At 46.8% G+C, this 18,171-nt stretch overlaps 1 protein-coding gene across 1 annotated transcript in view; it reads left to right on the top strand.

The window, feature by feature from the left end:
• DLG2 (discs large MAGUK scaffold protein 2) overlaps nucleotides 1-18,171 on the top strand; it is a 970,480-nt gene that overhangs the window by 97,730 nt on the left and 854,579 nt on the right. The window contains exon 3 of the mRNA XM_056858113.1: nucleotides 6,431-6,576. Coding sequence (XP_056714091.1) covers nucleotides 6,431-6,576 — 146 coding nt within the window. The remainder of the gene's footprint in view (nucleotides 1-6,430; nucleotides 6,577-18,171) is intronic.

Below are 18,171 nucleotides of genomic sequence, written 5' to 3'. Positions count from 1 at the left end.
CTGGAAGTTGGCAACCCTACTCAGTGGGATGTAGCAGAAAAGGGAAAAGCAGCATAAATAACAACAAAACTCTCAATAAAACTACCCTTAAGCCTGTGGAACCAGATGGCTGGTGCAGAAGGATATAGCGGAAAAACTATATAAATCCGTGCAAAACCGTGTACTTAAATACGCAGGGAAGTTGTACGTAGCCTGAGAAAACAGGTTAAAGATGACAATGAAGCTTATCTGAAAAGGAGAGGGGAACGCTGGGGAGAGCTTAGTCAGCCTTCAATGTGCAGTGATTTATTTTATTTTTTAAAGAATTGTTATTTGGGAGCACCTGCTGCCGGTAACCCTGATAGGGCGATTGCTAGCGGTCGACACGGATCCTTCGACAACAAAAACCGCCACAGAAAACCTTCTTTCTTTGACAAGCTTAACAGGCTTTGGTGGAGTGGTTGGGGGAGAGAGGGAAAGCAATCGACAGAACGCTTCTCAGCTTTCAGGAACACTCTTGACACTTCCAGATGACGTTCGCATAAATAAGGCAGAGCGGCATAGGCTGGAAGGATCTCTGGTCAGATAGGTCTGTGCCGGTTGCGGAGAGAATACGTGCGGAACAATTGCTAGCGTCAAATAAGAGGCCCTTCGTCTCTGTGCAGGATCGCAACAGCTGTGATTTGTATAATAGAATCGTAGAATCATAGAGCTGGAAGGGGCCACCAGGGTCATCTAGTCCAACCCCCTGCACAATGCAGGAAATTCCAAACTACCTCCCCCACCCCACCCCAGTGACCCCTACTCCATGCCCAGAAGATGGCCACGGTGACCTCCCTTTCATGAACTGCCTAAGGTCATAGAATCAGCATTGCTGACAGATGGCCACCTAGCTTCTGCTTAAAAACCTCCAGGGAAGGAGAGCTCACCACCTCCCGAGGAAGCCTGTTCCACTGAGGAACAGCTCTGTTAGAAAGTTCTTCCTTTAATTCACCAAAATTTGTTGGGTGGAATGAGATGCTTTTGACAAATGCCAATCATGACGTTGAAGGAGAGGCTTACACAATTTTTGGCCAGCGTTGGACTTCCTCTGAAATCTACATTTCTGTATGTGGAGTTTCCTTCCTCTTAAGCCAAGATGTTAGGGCTGCCAATAGGGTTGACAACCTCCAGGTGCTAGCTGGCGATCTCCCACTATTACAACTGATCTCCAGCCGATAGAGATCAGTTCCCCTGGAGAAAATGGCTGCTTTGGCAATTGGACTCTATGGCATTGAAGTCCCTCCCCTCCCCAAACCCCGCCCTCCTCAGGCTCTGCCCCAGAAACCTCCCGCCGATGGCGAAGAGCGACCAGGCAACCCTAACTGCCAACCTCCAGGTACTAGCTGGTGATCTGCTATTACAATTGATCTCCAACTGATGGAGATCAGTTCACCTGGAGAAAATGGCTGTTCCCTCTCCAAACTCTCCCCCCTCCCCAAACCCTGCCCTCCTAAGGCTCCGCCCCCCAAATCTCCAGGTATTTTCCAACCCGGAGCTGGTCACCCTAGCATTCGTCCATCCAGTCCAACAACCTGTCTCACTCAATGGCCAATCGGTTCTTCTGGCAGGCCAACGACAGGCTATAGAAGGCCACTCAGGGCACAGAGGAAACCTAAACGCAGTGGACAAGGTGAGTGATTTTTAAAAATACGCTGGAAAAGAGGAGAGAAAGAATAAAATCAACACTGGTGACGCCTGCTGCTGAAAACCTCACTGGCGGGGTTTTTTTTTGGGGCAGAGCCTGAGGAAGCGGGGTTTGGGGAGGGACTTTAATGCCATAGAGTCCAGTTGCCAAAGTGGTCATTTTCTCCAGGGGAACTGATCTCTATCGGCTGGAGATCAGTTGTAATAGCAGGAGATCTCTAGCTACTTCCTGGATGCTAGTAATAAAAATTGACACCTCTGTGACCCGCGAGAACGAAGATATTGGTACATTGAGCACGTATACGCTCCATGGTCATAGAGGCTCCACTCGTGGAGCATTTTTTTTTTTAGGGCGCGGGATTTTGTGTTATGGCATCTTAAATCCAAAACCTATATTGTTACAAAAGGAGGCTTTCTTCATTCATTCATTTGATACTGTTATACCCAATGGCTTGAACCTTACTAATGACTTGCCTTGTTTCCTCCGATGTATTTCTCTTTTTGCTGTGTACTTTTTGAACCTCTGTTAACTTCAGCATGTACCTTTAACAGTCTCCACACCTGTTACCCATTTTGATGTTAAATGGGATAGAATCAGATTAGGATCTACCTTTGCAATTTTGTATCCCAAAGCAAGAGGTCTGTAAACTGCTCTGACTGGCATGAGTTGTAAACATTACGCTGGTGAGTTGTTTATTTTGTATATAAGGGTTTCCATTTGATTTCACTAGTATATTAGGCTAGTGTTACATTACTGTTTAGTATACATTAGGAGAGTTTCCTTATGAGGAACTGAGGAAGAATATTATATTCTATTCTCTCTAGTATCAGAGGAGCATGCCTATTATATTCGGTGCTGTGGAACACAGGCAGGATGGTGCTGCTGCAGTCATCTTGTTTGTGGCTTCCTAGAGGCGCCTGTTTGGCCACTGTGTGAACAGACTGCTGGACTTGATGGGACTGGGTCTGATCCAGCAGGGCCTTTCTTATGTTCTTATATTCGAAACGAGGATTTCTCGAGAAAAGGCACCGTCTTCTTTGGTGACTGACATACTCTCCTGTCAGGAAGAAAGGAACATCATCTATAAGGAAGAAAGAAACTTCATTTATACTGAGTACCTATTTGGACTCTTGGGTGTGATTTTGAGAGTACTGCATCTTTATTTTTGCACACTCAGACCAGTGGCTGTTAACTTGAATTTTTGTTTATTATATTTATTTCATCTGCTGCATTGTGCCAGTCTCTGTGTTATTGTATTGCACTACCTGGACCCTGGCAACCCTACCCCTGCTGGCGTCCTGGGGGGGCATTCAGAGGGTGTGCCCAGGGGCGGAGCTGGCTTTAGGCAGCTTCCCAACCCCTTTCGGGAGTCATAGGCACCATTTTGCAGGTGCCAGGATACACCTGCAAAATTCATGGCGCAGCCTTGTGGAACTCTATGGGGAGTTCCACAGTGCTTTAAAATACATACATACATACATACATACATACATACATACATACATACATACCCAATCTGGGTAACCTCTTTGCTTTTTTGGTTGGTTTCCCCACTCCTACACATGAAGCCTGTTGGTTGACCTTGGGCTAGTCACAGCTTTCTTAGAGCTCTCTCAGTTCCACCTACCTCACAGGGTGTCTGTTGTGGGGAGGGGAAGGGAAGGTAATTGTAAGCCGGTTTGATTCTTCCTTAAGTGGTAGAGAAAGTCGGCATATAAAAATCAACTCTTCTTCTTAATGTTCTGCAGCTAGAGATGCTAGGTACGTGTTGCTAACAGCCGAGGGGTCAGTGCTTTCCTAGCTCATTTCTGGAAAAGAAAATCGATGCCTTTGCAGTCTCATTCTGTGCGGCAGCTCAAAAGTAAATAAGCCTCTTCAAAAAGTATCATCTTAACGCTGTACAAACCCTAGTTTGAAATAAGATTAAATGACAAGGATCTCTGATATCGGTTGCAATGCAATAGTTAGAAGACGCATCACTTCGATTAACTGAGAGGTGCCCAGCCAGCAAAGAATTACATAGGATGGGACCACTACGTAGAGTTGCCAACCTCCAGGTGGCACCTGAAGATCTCCCGCTTTTACAACTGATCTCCGTCCCCCTGGAGAAAATGGCTGTATTGGAGGGTGGACTCTATTTCATTACACCACAGCTGAGGTCCCTCCCCTCCCCAAACCGCACCCTCCTCAGGCTCCACCCCCCCCCAAATCTCAAGGTATTTCCCAACCCAGAGCTGGCATACCTAACGCTACAGCTGCTTTTCATTGCTGAAATATCACGAACGGTAGTTTTGTAATAGTTTGGAGGAAGCAACCAACAATGTAATAATTACATTTGTGACACTGCGATTACTAGGCTTGCCAATCTCCAGGTGGTGGCTGGAGATCTCCTGCGATTCCATCCTATCTCCAGGTGACAGAGATCTGTTTATCTGGAAGAAAATGGCTGCTTTGGAAGGTAAGGTTGCCAACCTCCAGGTAGTTGAAATAAATCACACCTCTATACTCAAGAATAATGCCAATCAAAATCAGTATAGGACAAAATATGCCACGCTTCAATCTTAATCTGATAATAACTAAATATATCAAATATAGTCTTACAATAACATTCAATCTACAAAAAAATATAACAAATAGGAAGGACCCAATCATACACATACAACTACAACTACAAATCCACAGGGTCAGAGTAGTGGCCGGAGATCTCCTGCTATTACAACTGATCTCCAGCTGATAGAGATCAGTTCCCCTGGACAAAATGGCGGCTTTGGCCATTGGACCCTATGGCATTGAAGTCCCTCCCCTAACCCTGCCTTCCTCAAGCTCCACCCCAAAAACTTCCCGATGGTGGTAGAGAGGGACCTGGCAACCCTATGGGTATGTTCAGCTAGTTGGTTTTTGTAGACAACATGATATTGAAACAGAAGGACCTTTCTCCAGGTGAACTGATCTCTATCGGTGGGAGATCAGTTGTAATAGCAGGAGATCTCCAGCTAATACCTGGAGGTTGGCAACCCCACTGGACTCAGACCCAACCCCAGTGAAACCTGACATAACTATTTACCTGTATACTTGCTTCTGTGCTCTCATGATGCCTGCTTTACCTGTACATCTTTTGGTATATGCAAAACTAGTACAAACCACTAGTGGTTTCACCTCCAAAGGAAGGACTGCTTTAAACTTTCTGGCGGTAGGTGGTGGGGAAATACAACATAATGGATACCTACGGGGATTTGTAAAGCTTCCAATATAAAAGGTTTACTATTTGATGATAAAGAGACTTTATTTTAGAATTAAGACATCTTAACAGCTGGATGTACTTAAAATTGGCCAGGCTGATGTTTGCCCAATTTGTAAGCAAATATTTGAGATGAATCCGATCGACGCTCATTATCTCTGAAGTAGGCTGTCTCAAAGGTTGAATAGTTAGCACCCAGTGATTAATTTCTTTTAAAACTGACTTAATTCTAAGCATTAAAACATGCAGGAAGAAACAAAATATAGGGAGCAGCTCATTTTGAGCCTGGAGGCACCTTAGAGACCAGCAAGATTTTTGGGGTATGAGTTTTCGAGAGTTAAAGCTCCCTTTGTCAGAAACTTTTCATCAGCATCCAGGAACTAGCTGGAGATCTCCTGCTATTACAAATGATCTCCAGCTGAAAGAGATCAGCCCACCTCGAGAAAATGGCCGCTTTGGCAATTGGACTCTATGGCATTGAAGTCCCTCCCCTCTCCAAACCCCACCCTCATAGAATCATAGAGTTGGAAGGGACCACCAGGGTCATCTAGTCCAACCCCTTGCACAATGCAGGAAATTCACAACTACCTCCCCCCCACCCCCCCAGTGACCCATACTTCATGCCCAGAAGATGGCTAAGATACCCTCCCTCTCATGATCTGCCTCAGGCTCCGCCCAAAAAACCTCCCACTGGTGGCGAAGAGGGACCTGGCAGCCCTAGAAGAGAGAGGAGGAGAAGGAGAAGGAGAAGAAGAGTTAGTTTTTATATGCCGACTTTCTCTACCACTTAAAGAAGAATCAAACTGGCTTACAATCACCTTCCCTTCCCCTGCCCACAACAGACACCCTGTGAGATAGGTGGGGCTGAGAGAGCTCTGAGAGAGCTGTGACTAGCCCAAGGTCACCCAGCTGGCTTCATGTGGAGGAGCAGGGAAACAAATCCAGTTCTCCAGATTAGAGTCCGCTGCTCGTGTGGAGGAGTGGGGAATCAAACCCGGTTCTTCAAATTAGAGCCCACCCCTCCAAACCAGTGCTGTTAAGCACTGCACCATGCCGGAGAGAGATTTGAAGACAAGTAGTTTTTTTTAAAGTGCAAGTTCTAGTTTGTGTAGAATTGCATCAAGATGGGGGGGGGAATGTAAGGGGCCAAAAAATGCGCAGGAAATATTGTCATGTTTGCAATCTACTTGCAGGAGTCTCTGACAGCTAGTTGTGTTTACTCTCAGTCTTCATTCAGTAATGATTTAGCCATGCATTATTCATACGTTCATGTAATATTTATGAAAAGATTAATACAATATTTTAAAAAGGGAAAGTGTTATTTTAAAAAAAAAATTCCTGGCATTATCGAATGCTAATTTATATGTCAGCACCTTCTACTAGAAAAAACGAATTTTCAGATACAATGTAGTTTCCAGTCGGCTCTCAATGCTTGCTGGTTTTCAGGTAAACAATCTGTCACCTCTGCACCTGGTTATTAAATACAGTTATTATTTTTTTAAAAGTTATTTTTCATTTACCAACAGACATTCAAGAGTTTTATGAAGTGACGCTGCTCAACTCCCAGACAACTTGCCAGGAAAAAATAGAGGAGGTGAATCAAGTTGCCGAAAAATGGGAAAATACACAATCCCTCGCTACCGACAACGGCAGTCAGCACAAACCCCAAGAGGTATAGTGGTTTAACTCATGGCTTGATCTCACACAAAAATAAGGAGAAGAAACATTTAAGCCTTTCCCGAGTGGGGAAAAAAGTAAATTGTCACACTAAGGGTTGGTTCTGGCGGCAGATTCTTTCCATGTGGAGAAGTAGTCGTAAGACCATTACATGTATAACATACTTTGGCCGTTAACGCATGGCTGTGTTCGTATTTGTTTGTCCCTGTCCTGTCTCACGCTTCATAATCTCGCGTTCATTGAAACGGAAAAAAATTGAACGCACAGGGACAAGGACAGAGACAAACAAATAACAAGAGGGGCGCCTTCCTCGTCGGGTAGGGTTGCCAACTGCCAGGTAGTAGCAGGAGATCTCCTGCTAATTCAACTGATCTCCAGCCGATAGAGATCAGATCGCCTGGAGAAAAATGGCCCCTTTGGCGATTGGACTCTATGGCATTGAAGTCCCTCCCCTCCCAGAACCCAGCTCCGCCCCAAAAATCTCCCGCTGGTGGCAAAGAGGGATCTGGCAACCTTACTCATCGGGCACCTTTCTGCCCCCCGGACCCTGCGCCTCTCTCCCTCTCCCGCCCCTTCCTCCTTTGCTTCTCCCAGCCCCGGCGGTTCCTTCCCCGACAGGAGAAGCAGTGGCACCTTTCCACCCCCCAGACCCCGCACCCCTCTCCCTCCCTCCCTCCCTCCCGCGCCCATCCTCCTCTGTTTCCCCTAGCCCACATTGCAGCAGATCGTGGCCTGGAACCCCAGCATCAGAAGAAGAGTGGCAGTGGCTCCTGGCGCCAATAATGCAAACTACAGGCCGGCAAAGGCAGAGGCGGCTGGAAGTTCGCGCTGTTGGCACTGGAAGGAGCCAACGCCTCTCCTCTTCCAATGCTGGGGCTCCAGTAGGGCTGCCAGGTCAGTTGTAATAGCAGGAGATCTCCAGCTATTACCTGCAGGTTGGCAACCCTAGGCTCCAGGCCCCAGGCTGCTGCAGGGTGGGCTCAAACCCCAGCTGCTGCCGATTCCGGTTCTTCCCCAGGTTTTGCAAGTGTGGGGTTAGGAGGGCACCCCCGTGTCTCCAAACTCACACTTGCAAAACCCGGGGAAGAACCAGAATCGGGAGGGTTCGTCGTCCCCCGGGCAGGCAACGGCCATGCGTATGGCCTTGGGAGATATGCTACACCCATGGGGAATTTACGGGACAAAATAGCCATGCGTTAAACGGCCTTTGTGATCTAAGAGCTTTGGGGAGGGGCCAGGGCTCAGCGGGAGAGCATCTGGTTGGCCTGAGAAGGTCCCAGGTTCAGTCCCCGGTATCTCCAGTTAAAAGGACCAGGCAGTAGGTGAGGTGAAAGGCCTCTTCCTGAGATATTAGAGAGCTGCTTATCTGGTTGATATTGGTATACGCACCTTGTATGGGAGGCTAACACAGCCCAAAAAACAACAAGCAGAAAGTATTCCACAACAGTGGGCTCTTTAATTTTATAAATATTATAGACTATATTGGGCACAAATTGGAATACATCCCTACATAAATATCTGGGTTGTTATTATTTTGCTATAATACGGTATACTTGTTGTAATATGTATTGGTGTGCATTATAAGTGACGTTATTAGATCACTGATGAAGGCCAGGGGGCCGAAACGCGTTTGGATTGTGCTCTCGGGCTATCGACCTGTATTAGTTGCCATTGTGCTTTCTTTTAATATAATATTTTAATGTTTTAAATATAGATATCAGCACCTTAAAATATATTTAAATACACAATTGAGTCTTTCTCCACCCAACCTTTGGGTACCCAGCTTTGGTTTTAGGATGGGTCTTTCTTGCCCCTTTGGTATTTTGTCGAATCCTGAAGCATCACACCAACTTCACTTCAGGAAGAGATGTCACACAGCTGGAGTGATGTAGCCCCCCCATGTCCCCCCCAACCAGTAGTTCGGTAGGTGCCAGCCATCAGGTGACACTCACTAATGCCATTTTACATACATTTATTTAATTAAATCTCATGTCATTCATACCCCAATGGGGATCCAACCCTTCCTTTTGTTTGCTGCTACACCAACATCTTTACAGATAGATATGGTGTTCATTATGCCTAGCCCCCCCCCCTGCTCTAACCACTATGCAACAGGGTCTGTGGCACCAAGAATAGTTGGGTCTTTCCTTCCCCCTTTTGTTTTTTGTCCACCCTCAAATCTCCAGGAATTTCCCAATCCTAATCTGGGAATCTTCTCTGAGGTTGTTGTTGCTGCTATTATTATTTAGATGTGTAGGCCGTCCTTTCCTGGCCAAGGCCAGGCTTTGACTCTGCAAACGTTCTTGTCCTATTTTATGAGCAACGGTTTCCTTTTTATCCCCTCCTTCTTTTCTACCTCGAGGGATGCTCCAGATATTATGAGGAGATATTCAGTTTTTTACTCTCTCCTTCCTTCCTAAATTCTGCGCAGTCTCTCTCCTCTCTTTCCTCCCGCCACCAAATTGATGTCAAACACATCTGCGTGACGGTCGCTTCCACGCTGCCGGCCATTCCGTGAGATGCGGCAACACAACCGCGTTCACAAACAAGGTTTCTTTGGCTCCAATAAAGACTGGAAATTGCTGTGCCATCCTTTTCTTTCTTGGCAAGGCGATGTAACGGGAATGCTTGCGTGGTCTCAGAAAGAAAGAAAGAAAGAAAGAGAAAGAAAGAAAGAAAGAAAGAAAGAAAGAAAGAAAGAAAGAAAGAAAGAAAAAGGAAAAAAAACAACCTCCTGCAACCACTGAGAACACTGCTGCACTTATGAATGAATGTTTTAAATTGAAAAACAAGCTAGGTTTTTCATCTTTCTAGTCAAAAAATTAAGAAGGAATCCTTTGGGGGGCACTCGAAGTAATAACGTTTCCTCGGAGACTCCAGGCTTGCATTCTCCGGCGCGCATCCTCTTATTAAAAGACTTTGCTTGGTTCCACTTTTCACCTCTGCTTTCATTAATCCGGGCTCTGAAGCGACATATTTTTAGTGAGTAACGTTCTCGCCCTCTTATTCGGGGAGAAAATTGAGGTGAAAGAAAGGAACTCACTGCCGTCGGTCTTCAGTGGGAAGCCGGCAGCTCCTGGCCTGAGTGTACTTGGGGCACAACACAAATAAGACGTTTAATTCTCCAGCAGAGCTTGGCTGGAGCCGCTCCATATAGAGCTGCACATCGAAGCACATTTATGGCAATAACTGTGAACTGTTTTAATGGTTCGTAGGGTTGCCAGCTCTGGGATGGGAAATGCCAGGATATTTGGGGGGTGGAGCCTGGGGAGGGCAGGGGAGGGGCTTCAGGGTGGCATCATGCCGTAGAGTCCACCTACCAAAGCGGCCATTTTTTCCGGGGGAAACTGATCTCTGTACTCTGCAGATCAGTAGTAATTCTAGGAGATCTCCAGGCCGCACTTGGAAGATGGCAAGCCTATCTAAGGCCGTTTATGCATGGGAGTTTTACCTGAGGGTCGTTCCTCGCTGGACCCACGCTTTCCTGTTGGGAATTCTGCACCAGCAGTCTCCAGGCTCCAATCAAGTCCCCGCCCCTTTAAATACTGCTTTGTAATTGGCTTACTTTGTAGAGCTTACTGTGAGAGAAACCCCCCCCCAACAAAACCCAATTGCAAAATAAAAAAGCGTTTTCAGAAGAAAAAACAATGAATCAATCTGAAAGGAGGTACCTCCAGGTACTAGCTGGAGATCTCCTGCTATTACAACTGATCTCCAGCTGATAAAAATCAGTTCACCTGGAGAAAAGCCTTGATTTTAAAAAGCATTTCTTCTGCTCAGAAAGAGCTGCTCAGAAGCATTTGAATCCCCGCCTATTTATACGCTGCTTTGTAATTGGCTGTAGTTCTTTCTGTGATAGAAACCAAGCTTGGGTGTCCTGTGCTTTGCATTATGCATGGGGATTTCACCTGGGCTGAGCTCAGGGGAGAGGGAAGAGTAGGGTTAACAGAGGAACGGGAAGTCCTGGGATTTGTGAGGGCTGGCAGGGAGGTCATCTCTAAGGGACAGAACACTCATGCATAACTCCAAGGAACAACCGAGACAGACCGGGGGTGAATGTGAGTGAAAGTACCCATGCATAAACTACCGAAGAGAGTATCAGCACCACTAACTAGGTTAGCTGTTTTCCATTCTATCCAGGACACCTCAGGAACTAGAGGTCTGTGGGCTAGGGATCTCCTGAAAACAACTAGACGAAAGAGAGAGGGAAAAGTCCCAACCCATAAAAACAAAGTGGGGTACCCAAAAGGTTGGGGAAAACCTAAACAAAGACCTAAATAGACCTAAATAAAACAATGAAACGTATTTATTATAAAGCCCTTATGCATATATTAAAAACAAGCCCATATGGCAACAGATGTGGGTTGATAATTAAAACCCCATGCCAAATGTGTTTCATCCCTCAGTCCTACCTCAGTGGTCTAATTAGGGTTGCCAACCTCCAGGTACTAGCTGGAGATCTCCTGCTATTATAACTGATCTCCAGCTGATAAAAATCAGTTCACCTGAAGAAAATGGCAGCTTTGGCAATTGAACTTTATGGCATTGAAGTTCCTCCCCTCCCCAAACCCTGCCCTTCTCAGGCTCTGCCTTTAAAACCTCCCGCCGGTGGCGAAGAGGGACCTGGTAACCCTACTTATGAGAATGATCTGCAATCTATAAGTCAGGACCTCAGTGGGGTATAATGCCAATGAGTCCACCTTCCAAAGCAGCCATTTTTTCCAGGGGAATTGATCTTTGTAACCTGGGGCCTGGGGTCAGTTGTCATTCTGGGAGATCTCCAGGCCCCAGCTGGATGCTGGCAGCCCTATTTTTCTGGTCTATTAAAGTGAGTTCTGGCTCGTGAAAGCTGATGCCACAAGAAATTCATTCCTCTTTAAAATACAGTAAGGGTTCTTTGTTATTTTGGCTGCAGTAGTCGAGTGCAGTTTCTCCTCTGGAACAGGTCATGCACATCTGTGCACAACACAAAATAATCTACAAAACCAGCAGTAAATCACGGAGAACTGAAATGGTAGACAAGAATATAAATGAATACCTAGAGAATCAAAGTAAGAAATGTTTGTGTGGGGTGGAGAAAGGGGATAGAGAGGACTCCCTCCCCTCCCATGGATTCCGGGCTGACAAAAGGAAACACTTCTTTACTCAATGAGTAATTAAATTGGAGAATTCACTGCCAGTTAGGGTGGCCAACCTCCAGGTAGTAGCTGGAGATCTGCTATTACAACTGATCTGCAGCCGATAGAGATCAGTTCACCTGGAAAAAATGGCCACTTTGCCAATTGGGCTCTATGGCATTGAAAACCCTCCCCTCTCCAAACCCCACCCTCCTCAGGCTCCACCCCCAAAAATCTCCAGGAATTTCCCAACTTGGAGCTGGCGACCCTACTGATAGTGGATGTAGTAATGGCCAGAAGCATGGATGGCTTTAAAAAGCGGGTAGATTCATGGAAGAAAGGTCCATCAATGGCTACTACGGTAGCTGTAGTGAGTTAAAGGAAACTCCATATTCAGAGGCACTTCAAATTTATTAATATAGTCAACTGACCAATCACATCAAAATTTCCAGACTCAATATTTTTTCACCACAGAATCACAAGACTGCCTGTACAAATAAAGGTGTAAGATAAATTAAAAGAACCCCTGGTTAAAATTGTCACCTTAAAATTGTAAAATATTCCAACGATCATTTTCTAATAAAGTTCTGCGTATTTTAATAGCAACAGCACAGAACTTGGCAGTTTGGAGCGTAAGCTGAGGATCTTCTCCTAATAGGAGCTTCTTTGCCAAAAGCACAACTGACGCTTCAGGGAATTTACCAAGCAGTGAAGTGCCTGGTTGTCTTATAGAGTCCAATGATAGACAACAAGGAGGAGGTTAAGTTAAAGCAACAGTTCTTTATTTAGCTAAACACAGACCTGGGGTAAAATAAATAACCACAGATAAGATGCAGGGTTATTCCCCCGAGAACAAAGGAAAGTCAGTATCATTTATGCATTCGCATGGGGCAGGCCCATAGCTGCTGACAAGCAGATTGATACACAAAAGCACCAGTGCACATTAGATGTCTACTCCACTCTAGCATAGCCTATAGATATTGCCCGAAGGCTTTTCTAAGCAAGTGCTAGGTCTTGTGATCTTTGTAACCAGAAACCACATTCCTGAGGATGGATGTAATTTAAAGACACTGTTTTCTCTACTGGTGAAAGGCCGTACCAGGCAAGCAATGTAATCTGTTGGCCTCTTATAGTTGTGGATGCCAGCGTTCCCAAAGCTTTCATGTGTGTGCGTATGAATACATAGTGTTCTATACCAGCCCTTATATCTTGGCATTACAGCAGTGGGGAAATGAGCTTTGATCTAACTTCGTGGTAGAATGGGCAACATATCGGTGCATTTTTGATGGTTTCAATGTCCGCTGTCCCACACAGACAAAACTTCTCTGATTTAGGGATCTTCTTATATTTCCCTTCTAAAACAGCCAATGGTAGGACCTGGCATCAGGCAAGGGTCCATATTCAGAGGCAGTAAATCTCTGATGTGCTAGGAGTCAACGTATGGGGAAGGCCTTGACCTCTATGCTGCTTGTTTGGACTCCATGGTATCTGGTCAGCCACTGTGTGAAGCAGGATGTTGAACTAAATGATCCAGCAGGGTCCATCTTTAGGGTTGCCAACTGCCAGGTAGTAGCAGGAGATCTCCTGCTAATTCAACTGATCCCCAGTCGATAGAGATCAGATCACCTGGAGAAAAATGGCCACTTTGGCAATTGAACTCTATGGCATTGAAGTCCCTCCCCCCCAAACCCCGCCCTCCTCAGGCTCCGCCCCAAAAATCTCCTGCCGGTGGTGAAGAGGGACCTGGCAACCCTATCCATCTTATGTTCTTATTTATTCATCTCTGACAATGGTGCTCCTAAAGGTATCCAACTAGGGTTGGGAAATTCCTGGAGATTTGGGGGATGGAGCCTAAGGAGGGTGGGGTTTGGGGAGGGGAGGGACTTCAGTGGGGTATAATGCCATAGAGTCCACCTTCCAAGGCAGCCATTTTCTCTCTGTTGCCCGAAGATCAGTTGTAATCCCAAGTAATTTCCAGCCACCCCCTGGTGACTGGCAACCCTGTGTCCAATTTGGAAACTGTTTCTGTCTTTCAGTTCTCTTAATTCCAGGGTCTTTCTTTCCAGGGTCTTTCTTTTCTTTAGAAGCAGATGAATTAGAATACGTGGAAACGCATATTTCGATTGCCACTTGTCTTGGGATTGCTTACCCATCCTCCGCATCCAGCTATTACAAACGTTGTAATTACTCCTTTGTCCTTAGCTCAACTGCCTGCTTGTTAAAAGGTTGCAGCAATAAAAACCCTCATTTGAGAATTCTTCTGCCTTGAGTAGTAATCAAACCTTTAATCTCTTTCACGTCGGCGGCTTGCCTTGGGAACCCGGAGCTATTTAAGACCCCCATCTATGTAGATTTAGGAGAGCCCAATCAATCAGAGCAATGGCAAATGAGATGGATGCTCTCGGTGGTTGCTTCTGCTTTTGAAATAAGTAAAGCCGGGCTGCGTGCATGCGTGCGGCAAAGGGAGATGATAAGAAAGTGGTAGAAAATGGAGGCGGCAAGAACAGAGCGTATCAACTCAGACTGCTGGAGGGGGTGCGGGCAACTGTTTATGCTGCTCCACATTTTAAAAATACCTTGCACAGGGGCTATGTGTCTGTGCATCAGGAGCAATAGAGACAATAGATCGCCTTCTGTTATTTTGTGATCGATGGGCTACACCCAGGGCCACCTGGATGGCACCCATTTTATCAAGATGTCATCTTCCTGTTGACTCTTGGGTGGTCCCATTTCTGTTGGGTGATGCTGACCCAGAAATAACTAAATGTGTCGCGAAATATCTGGCAATAATAGTTTCCTTAAAGGCACGACGAGGTTAAACCGTTGTCAACTAGTGATATTATTATTATTGTAGTTACTGTTATGCTTGTAAAGTAACTCAATGTTTGGTTATTGTGATTTTAATTTTAAAGCGTTTCGTGTATTTTAAGACTTTAAAGTTACTTCTGTTGAACCTTTTAATAATCTATAATGTTAAAATTATTTTCTCTTATGCACGTTGTGCTCGAGACCTTTGGTCAGATGAGCCTGAAATAAAAGGAAAGGCACAGGGGCTGGGGTTGCCAGCTCCGGGTTGGAAAATTCCTGAGGATTTGGGGGTGGAACCAGGGCGTAGCAAGGGATTCCCTCCCGCACCTTACTAGAGAGTCTGCACTAAAACATTCTCAAGGCTTTGCTTGTGCAAACACTGATTAGCCACAGAGGTCTCCAGGGCTTATCATGTTAGAGAAACTTTTCTGCCTCTAACTTTGATAATACAACGTGCTAGGGGAGGAAGGCGCCGTCCTCTGAAATATTAACCAGCAAACCAGACAGACAGGACACCTGCATCAACTTTTATTGAAAAAAGAAAAGATTATTTTTATTGAGCAAGACAGGAAAAAAAATAAAGGCATAAAAGAATTAACCCCACAATTACTGTAGAAATAAGTTATCAGCATTCCTAGCATTGCTTAATCATATCATCAGGTTTCAGGTTTTCTCTCACCCCCAGGGTTGCCAACCTCCAGGTATTAGCTGGAGATCTCCTGCTATTACAACTGATCTCCAGCCGATAGAGATCAGTTCAGCTGGAGAAAAATGGTCGCTTTGGCAATTGGATTCTATAGAATTGAAGTTTCCCTAGAATCTCACCCAGAGATCTCACCTCTTCTTCTTCTGAGACTTCCAGCCAGAGAAAACTAATTTGCTTGTTGCAAGAGTGCTTATTTATTTAAAAAATACCCTACCTCTTATCTTTCTCTAAGTTTGATTTATTACAATCATGTTGCTATTTCTAGATATCTGATTAGTTTCAACTAAATAAGAGTTAAGCAACATAAGGGCAAATAGCCAATCAGCAGGTGCAGCAGGTGCATGGGAGACACATCTGATAGAGCAAGATAAGAAGGCCAGTCACACCTCTTAAAAAGCAATTAATGTAGCCTTTTTTTCTGTAATTGTTCCAACTAACTGTCCGAGATAAAGGTGGATCTAAGCAACAGAATTTCAGGACGGTTGAACAGGTGTGTAATCTCTCAATCAAACTGCAAACTCAGCAAGCAAAAAAGGGAGGGATATCATTGCAACTGCTACATGAGGAGGATGGGGTTTTGGGAGGAGAGCAATAGGGTTGCCAGGTCCCTCTTTGCCATTGGTAGGAGGTTTTTGGGGCAGAGCCTGAGGAGGGTGGGGTTTGGGGAGGGGAGGGACTTCAATGCCATATATGGCAAAGAGGCCATTTTCTCCAGGGGAACTGATCTCTGTCCGCCGGAGATCAGTTGTAATAGCAGGAGATCTCCACCTAGTACCTGGAGGTTGGCAACCCTAGCCATAGAGAGCATCTTCCAGAGCTGCCCTTTCCTCCAGGGGAACTAGCCCAGTGATGGCGAACCTTTTAGAGACCGAGTGCCCAAACTGCAACCGAAAACCCACTTATTTATCGCCAAGTGCCAATACGGCAATTTAACCTGAATACTGAGGTTTAAGTTTAGAAAAAACAACTCATACATTCACATATTTTGCGTTAAAAGAAAAACACAACAACAGAGCTTTCAATGATGCAAACTTTTACCTTTCAATAAAAAGTTGTTTGTATTTGGCATGCATCTCTCCAGGACTCGTCCTCTGCTCAGCCACTGGATATTATTGCTAGGGTTGCCAGGTCTCCAGCCACCACCTGGAGGTTGGCAGCCCTAGTAGAGGAAGGGAAGGGGGAGGGATGGAGAAAGGAAGGAACTGGGGAAGGAAAGAGAATGAAGGAACTGGGGAAGGAAGGAAGGAAGAAAGGGGGAAGGGACGGAGAAAGAAAGGAAGAAAGGAAGAAAGAAAAAGGAAGGAAGGAACGAACGAACGAACTGGGGAAGAAAGGATGAAAGGAAGGAAGGATGTAAGGAAGAAAGAAAGTGTCCTGGGCCCCACCCAGGACTTGCTCCAGGGCGCACACCCGAAGTTCTCCCCCCCCTTACCGGCAGCTCTGGGGAGGTGGCGAGGCTACGGCGCGGGACGGCGGAGACATTGGGCCCCGGCGCGGTGGCATCGGGTGCCTCCCAGCTGGCCGTCGGGCGCGGCAGCCCTGGTGCGGCGGCATCGGGCACCTCCCAGCTGGCTGTCGGGGGCAGGGGAGGAGGGGCGAGAGCGAGGGCGAGTGCGCCAACACTTGCGACCCCGCCAGCCTGCGGGCGACCTTAGGGTGCGGAGAGGGAGAAGGCAGAGGCCACGCAGGCATGCCCGAGCCGGAGGACTTGAGTGTGGCTCCGGCTACCCCACAAGTTTACCGCAGGAGTCAGGGACGTGTGCGAGTGGGGGAGAGGGGGAGGACGGCGGGAGATGGCAGGCCTTTATCTGGCGGACGCGCGGCTGTTGAGGGGCCGCCTGGCCCTCCGCGAGCACCCTGAGAAGGAGGAGGAGGCGGGCGAAAACGGCAGGTGGAGAGGCACCTGAGGAGGAGGACGAAGGGGGCGGCAGCCTGGAGCTGGACTTTTGGGAGCCGCCTGAGGGGGATGAGGAGGAGGAAGGCGGCGAGGAGGAGCTGCTGGTGGAGCCTGGAGGAGGAGGCCCGGGCTCTGGCCTCCCCGCCGCCTATCAGTTGTTGCGGGGCAAGAGGGGGGGAAGAGGAAGAAGCCAGCCGCGTGCGTGCGAGCGCACGGTGGGGGGGAGCTCAGCTGAGAGAGGGAGGGGCACAGACGACCCGGGAGGCCTTTTGGAGCTCACCCGCGCGTGCCGGCAGAGAGGGCTACGCGTGCCGGAAGTGGCATACGTGCCATAGGTTCGCCAATGCGGAACTAGCCTCTGTAGTCTGAAGGTTGATTGGCGTTTTCTCCCCTGGAGAAAAATGGCCGCTTTGGCAATCGGACTCTATGGCATTGAAGTCCCTCCCCAAACCCCACCCTCCTCAGGCTCTGCCCCCAAAACCTCCTGCCGGTGGCAAAGAGGGACCTGGCAACCCTAACTACTTTGACACTCTAAACACTACACCACTTGGTGTATCCATCTTTCTTTCAAAGAGTTCAGGAATAGCATACATGATTCTCCTTTCCCCATTTTAGCTCCCCAACAACCATGTGAGGTAGGCTAGTCCGAGAGGGAGTGACTGACCCAAGATCATAAAATGGAGGAGAGAACAATGTATGCCCCCCCATCCCCTTAGAGGAAAGATGGGATAAAAACGGGCCAGTTACAGAACTAATTTTTTTGAAGTGGTTAGAGTATCAGACTAGGATCTGAGAGACCCCGGTTCGAATCCCCACTCTACCATGGAAACCTGGTGGGTGACCTTGGACCAGTCGCACTCAGCCTCACCTACCTCACAGGGTTGTTGTGAGGATAAAATGGAGGAGAGGAGAGTGATGTCAGCCACCTTGGGTGGGGTATAATTGAAGTAAATAAAATACAGAAAAGACTGATTAAGCCTAGTGTCAAAGGTGCTTTTTTGCTCCTTATTGCAGTGTATTGCAGGGACACAGGAAACATTTTTTACAGAGGAAGTCTTGGGC

The sequence above is a fragment of the Euleptes europaea genome, chromosome 12 (genome assembly GCF_029931775.1).
Source record: "Euleptes europaea isolate rEulEur1 chromosome 12, rEulEur1.hap1, whole genome shotgun sequence".
Classification (NCBI taxonomy): domain Eukaryota; kingdom Metazoa; phylum Chordata; class Lepidosauria; order Squamata; family Sphaerodactylidae; genus Euleptes; species Euleptes europaea.
The sequence above is the reverse complement of the archived record's forward strand: the minus strand, read 5'-3'. Positions and strand labels throughout refer to the sequence as shown.